The sequence below is a fragment of the Cervus elaphus genome, chromosome 14 (assembly GCF_910594005.1).
Source record: "Cervus elaphus chromosome 14, mCerEla1.1, whole genome shotgun sequence".
Classification (NCBI taxonomy): Eukaryota; Metazoa; Chordata; class Mammalia; order Artiodactyla; family Cervidae; genus Cervus; species Cervus elaphus.
The window spans coordinates 48,951,788-48,958,821 of NC_057828.1; the positions used below are offsets into that span (position 1 = coordinate 48,951,788).

The window sequence follows — 7,034 nt, forward strand, 5'->3', positions numbered from 1 at the left end:
CCCCGACTCTCCCCAGCTTCAATTCTCAGGCCTAAGTATCCCAGCAGAGCCCAGGGCTCTCCTCTGGTTACTCAGGCCCCCAGCGAGCACACGGCTGAGGCAGAGTGAGCATGAGACAGTTCCTGGGCCCCAAGACACTGCCACCAGGATGGTCAAGAGCTCTTAGGGTTCCCTGCTCCTCATCCCCTTTGTGGTCCCCCTCCACCAGCCACTAGTGTCCCTGGCCAAGAGGGCTGACCCTCCCGACTCCATCTCCCTCAGACCCAGGACCTGGGACAGCTCTGGCCCAGTTCCAGCCAGCCCCCAGCCCAGCAGCTTAAGGACTCTTTCCCCAGGGGGCTCAGAGGGAAGGTCCCACAGGGCAGTGGCCACTGAGGTCACAGTGGCAATTCCTCTGCCTCTGGGAGGACTTGCCCAGTGGACTGGGATAGACTGGAGGAGGGCTGGGTGGGTATGGGCCATTCCTGCACGCTCCAGGCCTTACCAGTGCCCCCAGGTGCAACCTGTCTTTGGTTAGGCCCTCCCCTGAGGCCTTCCAGCCTCCTGCTCCTCTGCAGCTTGTCAGAGCAGCCATGGCTCATGGCTGCCCACAGCCTCCTGCGCAGGATCAAGTTTCCCACTCAGTAGCAGCTCTTTCTCCCTCACCTGCCGCCAGGGAGAGCTGAGCCCTCGTGAATAATTCACAGTGTTTCACAGCAGGCTCATGAGAGCTGAGCCCAGGCAGCCTCCCCCAGAGCCAGACTCCCTGGGTCCCCTGACTGCACCCTGTGGCCTGGCGCAGCCTGGGCCTCTGCCCCTCCCCAGCACCCCGACTCCCGCCCTGGGTCCCCGGCCTTGGGGAGCAGGAGTCTCTACCTCTGAGGTAGGGAGTGGGCACCGGCCCCCAAGTCCTCCAGTCAGCAGGCCCCGCCTCAATTCCCAGCCCCCTCCCCCTACCTGAGCCCAGCCTGACAGTCACACAAAAGTACCTCCTTATCAGCCAAGCCACACATCACTGTGGGAACAGAGCCCCAGGCCTCTGTCCACTTCCCTGAGATTCATGGTGGGCTGGTGGCTCATTGGTCCAGGCCATCTGGCCAGAGAGTGGGTGCCAGGGCCCAATCACAGCCAGTCCCACGGCATGGCCTGGGAGGGCTCAGGGTCCCCCAGACCCTGAGTCTGCCAGGGTGCCCCCAGCACAGTCTGAGCCTTCCTAAAGCTGGAACTCCAGCCCATGGAGGCTTGTCCTAGGCCTCAGACTTCTCCATGAGGATGGGCTCAGGGGCCAGCCTAGGGCTTCACCCCACCCCCATCAGCACTTCCGGGGTGGGGGGCCAGAGGCCCTCAGTTCACACCACTGGAGCTAAGTTGGCACTTCCATCAGACTGGCTTCCTGGGACCCACCCTGTGCGATGGGGGAGGCTGGCAGGTGTGAGAGGATGACCACAGCCTGTCTCTCCCCTCTCGGGAGCCCCGTGTTGGGTGAGGGGGTGGGGTGAGAACCATCGAGGTGGGGACACACACAGGTGCAGTGCCCCATTCCTCACCTAGGAGTCTATCAGGGAGTCTGGGACCAGCCCCCAGGGGTGCCGACGGCTGCAGGGTGGGAGCCGACACTCGAGGGTGCCTGGGGCACTCCACCTTGAAATCCCACTGATTTTGATGTGACCCAGACCCTGGCTTGTCTGGAGGCAGAGGGTTCACTCCAAAGTAGTACCCAGTGGCTTCTGGCGGAGACAGCTGTGAGACCTTTGCCCCGAAAGGTGCACCTGCTGGTCTCCCATTAACCAAACCAGGGGCCCTTGCTTAGCAAGAACAAGCCAGGCCCAGCCATCCTGGGCCCAGCCTGGGGGCTTTCAGCTGCTCCACCTGCACACCATGTGCTTCTGCCCAAGGGGCTGCCCACTGGAGCCACCCTGCCACTTGGCCATGGGGTCAGCCTGGCCTCCTGCCTGCTCCCTGGCGGCCAGTGGCTGGGTAGTCACCCTCAGGGGTGAGGACAGGCCGTCCCACCTTGTAGCTCTCAACCTGAGGCTGGGTCCTCTGTTTCCACTTATTTCCCAGACGTCCCCTTGAACTGACAAAGATCACCAGTCAGAGCTCCCACCTCAGGTCCCAGGGTCACTGATGTCCCACTCCCTCCGGGTTTGGGTGGTATCCTCCCCTGGGACCCCTGCTTCCTTCCAGGTACACCTAAGACCTGGCTCTCTCCTCCCTAGGAACTCCATGACTCCCAGGATCTACACTGAACCCTATTCTTCTGCACCCCCACCCCACCCTGGGGTGCACCCAGCCTATGGCTCAGCCGCTTTCTCTGACCAGCTGCTTGCCCAGGGCCCCAGGGGGGTTGGGAGCCCCACCCCCCTGGTTAGTGGGAATGAGCTGCTGGCCACAGGGGAGGACAAGCTGCTCTGTGACAGGCTAGGAAGCAGGGTGAGGGTCTGGGCAAGGGGCCACCTCCCTTCAGTCTGGATAGCAGCCGTGGCTCCTCCTTCTTGACTAGAGTCTAGGAGCTGCTAGGCATCATCCCTATGCCCCAGTTAGATCAGTCTTGCAAATTAACCCAGGCCAGAGCTAGAGGGCCGCCTGTTGCAGGCTGGTAAGGATCCTGGGGAGGAGAAGTGGTCTGTGTGGCCGTCTCCAGAACTGGGGAGGGCTAGGGAGGATCTGCCTGCAGGGCTCGAGGCTTGTGGCTGTGGGCAACCCACCAGGAGGGGAGAACTGTCAGCTTGCGTAAGTGCAGTCTCTGGCCAGGGCCCTGGCCGTGGGATGGCCCAGAAGCAGTCATTCCCCTGGCATGCTGGAGAGGGAGACAACCTCAGGTATCCCCCAGGGCCCCCGCCGGCCCACCCAGAGCCCCTGGAGAAAAGGGTCCTTACTCAGGGTGGGACCTGACGAGAAGCCTCAGGGAGGGGAAGTCTCCTTTGGCGGCGGCATAGTGAACAGGCAGGGCGCCTGTGTCTGTGGCCAGGGTGGGGTTCCCACCGCCGTGACGTAGCAGCCAGTTCACCACCTCAGGGTGGCCAAAGCGGGCAGCCAGATGCAGGACTGTGGCACCAGAATTGTCTCTGTCCTGTGGGGAGAGACCTTGTTAGTCCTGAGCCTGGTCCTGCGCGCATCCCTCGCTCAGACCACTTCCGGCATCCCACCAGCTACCAGGGGCCACTCTGTCCTCTGGCGCCTGACTGGCCCCCTCTGGATCTCAGCCCTTAGTGCGGCACCACGCCTTGCATGCTGGGCTCTCAGGGCATGGCACCTGTCATTGTCCCAGCAGGGGCGCCTGTCTGTCACCCAGGTGCTGAGGGAATACCTGAAGGAGTACTGGTCAGGAAGGGTGGCTATCGGGCCTGCTCTCAGGGTGGGGAGGTACCCCCTGCACCCAACCCTGCCCCCTCCCTCACCCCACGCCTCCCCAAGTATCCCATAAAAAGAGGCCTCCGGGTTCATGTACCTCCAGCACCCCAACCTCAGTGCAGAGAGCCACCCACCCCAGCAGACTCCCTGCTCCCAGCCTCCAGGGAACAGGCTGTGTCCCTGTGGAGGAGGAAGCCTCTGGCGACTGGTGGGCAGGACCCAGGCAGTTAGCCAGTGGTGGTCTGTGTGGGCTAGGGGCAGCCCCGGGGAAGGGCTTGAGCAAGATCCCCTCCCAGGCACTCCAAAGGAAACAGGCCAATGCTGTGGGCCCATGAGTGCTGACAGCATCTTCTGTGAACATCCAGGTGTGAGCGTCTGTTGTGGGAGGGGGTATGTGACCTGCAGGCCAAGGCGGGGAGACATCGAGAACCCAGAAGTCTGGACTCAGACGCTGGGAGTTTGGGAGAGTGGGCACTGGGTCTGGAACAGAACGAGCTCCCAGCACCAAGCACGTGGGATGCTGGAGAGGTAGGCAGGGCCACGGGGAGGGGGGTGGGGCAGTGGTGGAGGCGGGCACCATGGGAACAGGTGTGGCTGAGGCTGCGGGAACTGGAGAGACCCTGAGCTTAAAGAAGGTGCATTTCAGTCACGGGAGAACCGCTGAGGCTCCTCTAAGTGAAGAAGTGTTGGTTGCTTCAGTCGTATCCAACTCTTTGCAACCCCATGGACTGTAGCCCGCCAGGCCACTCTGTTCATGGGATTCTCCAGGCAAGAATACTGGAGTGGGTTGCTAGTTCCTTCTCCAGGGGATCTTCCTGACTCAGGGATCGAGCCCAGGTCTCCCGTACTGCAGGCAGAATTTTTTACTATCTGAGCCACCAGGGAAGCCTCTAAGAAATGTGGGAAGTGAGGGCGCAAGGGAACAGGGCCCAGGGGCACGGCAGGGAGGTCACAGTCAGACTGTGGGGTGGGGGACAAACAGACTGGCTGATGGGCTAGAACACAGGCAGAGAGGAAGCGGAGGCAGAGCAACAGCCCACAGGAGGCGGAGGACGACCCTGAGAGGCCTCTGTGCAGAATGCCCACGGAGGACCGGAAGACTGGTTTAGTCTGTCCTCCTGAGCCCAGCAGCTTCCCTCGAGGCTCAAACAGTACTAAGACTCTGCCTGCAATGCAGGAGACCTCGGTTTGATCCCTGGGCTGGGAAGATCCCCTCGAGAAGGAAATGGCAACCCACTCTAGTATTCTTGCCTGGAGAATCCCATGGACCTGGGAGGAGCCTGGAGGGCTACAGTGCATGCAACCATGGGGTTGCAGTCGGACACAACTGAATGACTAACACACTTCCTGAGCCCAAAGGACAAAACTGGCCAGAAATGAGCTAGACAGGCCCACAGTGAAATATGCCCTGCACTCCAGCTCTTGAGAAAAACCCTCCTTCCCATTGGCCTTGGGGACGGTGGGCCTGAGGCTCCAGGGGATCCTGATGGCTCTGGGCCCCTGGGTGGGGGTGGAGAGGGAGGCCCCAGGAAGGAGAGGATCACAGGCCTGTGACCTGTCCCCAAGGTCTCAACAGCCCCAGAGGCCCCAGAAGCCTCACGTGCTGTGGCCTGCACCCTAAAGCTGCTTATCTCCCTAGGCTGAGCAGGGCCCGGGATCGAGGTCATCCTCCCCTACATACACACTTCCGCCCCCAGCACCCAAGCTGGCTGGGGCTAGAGGGCGGGGGACTTGATAAGCTGGGCACAAGGCCACCTGCTCCTCTACCTCCTCTCCAGGGGCTGGGGAGGCTTCCGGTCAAAGCTGGACACCGGAATCGGGGAGGCATGCCACCTCCCAAAAGAGTGGGCAGGCACCACATGCCAGGAACTCCTGATAACAGAGCTGGCCCAGAGATAAGGGACCTGGCTATCTCCCAGAAAGGGTGGGATGGGGGGCCTTGCCATCCTGAGGCTAAAAGGTGGGGGGAATGGGGCCCGGCCATCCCTACGGCACAGCCAGTCAGCTCAGAGTCGCCCCTGCCTCTTCTACTATATCCAGTTAACACAGTGGTCTCTTGTTAAGCGGAAAATGAATTCTGTCCCTCCATCCCTGGCTTTCCCCTACAACCACAGAATCCTACAAATTCTGAACCCAGCCTACGATCCTACAGGACCTGGCCCTGCTGGCTTCTCCCTGCCTCATCCCACTTCAGACATGCTCATCTCTTTGCTGTCCCCGTCACAGGACAGAATGTGTCCGCCTCCGGGCTTTGTGCTTCCTGCTCCTTGTGCTCAGACTTCTCTGGTCATCACCTGGCCACTTCTTCCCCATCAGCCAAAACTTCCTTCAGAGGTCACTCCTCGGAGGGGCCTTCTCTGACCACCTTGCCCAAGCAGCTCCCTGATGCTCCCCCCACATGGCCTAGCAGTACCTGGTGATACCTGGCTTACTCTTTAACCTGTGTGTTTGCTGTTCAGTGTCCCGATGGACTGGCAATTCCCGGGGATCAGGAGCACACCGGGACCCCAGGCCTAGACCCTGCTGGATGCTGTTTCTGGCAGGACTGAGCAGGAAAGCTACACACCAGACCTGAGCTGCCTCCTTTTCGTCTGGCTCAGGAGAGGCCAGACTGGCTGACACCAGCCCCGTGGCCACTGAGTGAGACCAGGTGGGGTCTCAGGGCAGGAAGACTCAGGCTAAGCTGAAGAAGCTGGGAGGTGGGAAGGTGCTGATGCCCTGGGATCAGCTCAGATCCTGGGAAGGACCCATTTACCAACTCGCCCCCTCCTTAGGGACACATGCAACTCAGCCTGGGGTGGGCTGCAGGATTTTGTGCACCACCCTTCCCAGACCTGATCCTGAAGGACATGGGCTTCTGACTCCAGGCCCTTTGTTCCTCCCGCCCACTCTCCAGGACTCGCTGGATCAGTGAGTTCCCCACACCCTCACCTTAAATGCTATCCCGGTGGAGCCCAACTCCATTCTGGTTTCTCATCACCCGGTGCTCTTCTAGGCGGTGGCCAGGGCTTGCCAGAGCATCTGCCCGTCTACTCTCAAGCCAGGAGCCCATCCTGCCCCAAGTCCTTTGGAGGGAACTCCGAAGCAGGCTTGGCTCCGCGGTGCCCCAAACCATCCACCCTTGAGCCACAAGGGCTCCAGGCCAGAACTCCTTCCTGGGGAACCCAGTGAGCGGCGCAAACTCACATGCACTCCGCAGCCTCCCTGCGACAGCAGCCACTGCAGGCAGGCGAGGTGGCCGGTGGCGGCGGCGTCGTGGGCCGGCGTGGCGCCGTTGCGCGCGCGGGCCGCATTGGGCAGACCGGCCTCCTCCACTAGGAAGCGCAGACAGTGCAGCTTGCCGGCGCGGGCAGCGTGGTGCACCGGCAGCGCGTCCAGAGGGTCGCGCAGCGAGGGCCCCAGCAGGCGGGCGGCGTGCAGGGACCGCAGCACGTCCAGGTCGCCCTGACGCGCCGCCTGCAGCGCCTGCTCCAGGGCCATGGTGCCGCCTGCGGCGCCGCGACCCGGGCTCAGCGCGTCCCCCGAGGCGCCATATGCCCTTCCTCGGGCACAGGGAGAGCCGGCGGCCGGGCCGTCGGGGCCTGCGGGTCGGGAGGCGGAGCGGCTGCCGGCCCGGCCTCTGTCCCGCGTTGCCTCCCCGGCTCAGCTCGGCCTCCGCCGCGCTCTGGGGTAGGGGGCACCCGCTGCGCCCGGCTTAAGGC

At 62.4% G+C, this 7,034-nt stretch overlaps 1 protein-coding gene across 9 annotated transcripts in view; it reads right to left on the reverse strand.

The window, feature by feature from the left end:
* ESPN (espin) overlaps nucleotides 1-7,034 on the reverse strand; it is a 33,847-nt gene extending 26,813 nt beyond the window's left edge. For all 9 annotated transcript variants that reach the window (XM_043922998.1, XM_043922997.1, XM_043922996.1 and 6 more), the window contains exons 1-2: nucleotides 6,520-7,034; nucleotides 2,859-3,052 (exon numbers count right to left, since the gene is read on the reverse strand). In XM_043922998.1, the coding sequence (XP_043778933.1) occupies nucleotides 2,859-3,052; nucleotides 6,520-6,813 (488 nt within the window). In that variant the 5' untranslated portion in view covers nucleotides 6,814-7,034. The remainder of the gene's footprint in view (nucleotides 1-2,858; nucleotides 3,053-6,519) is intronic.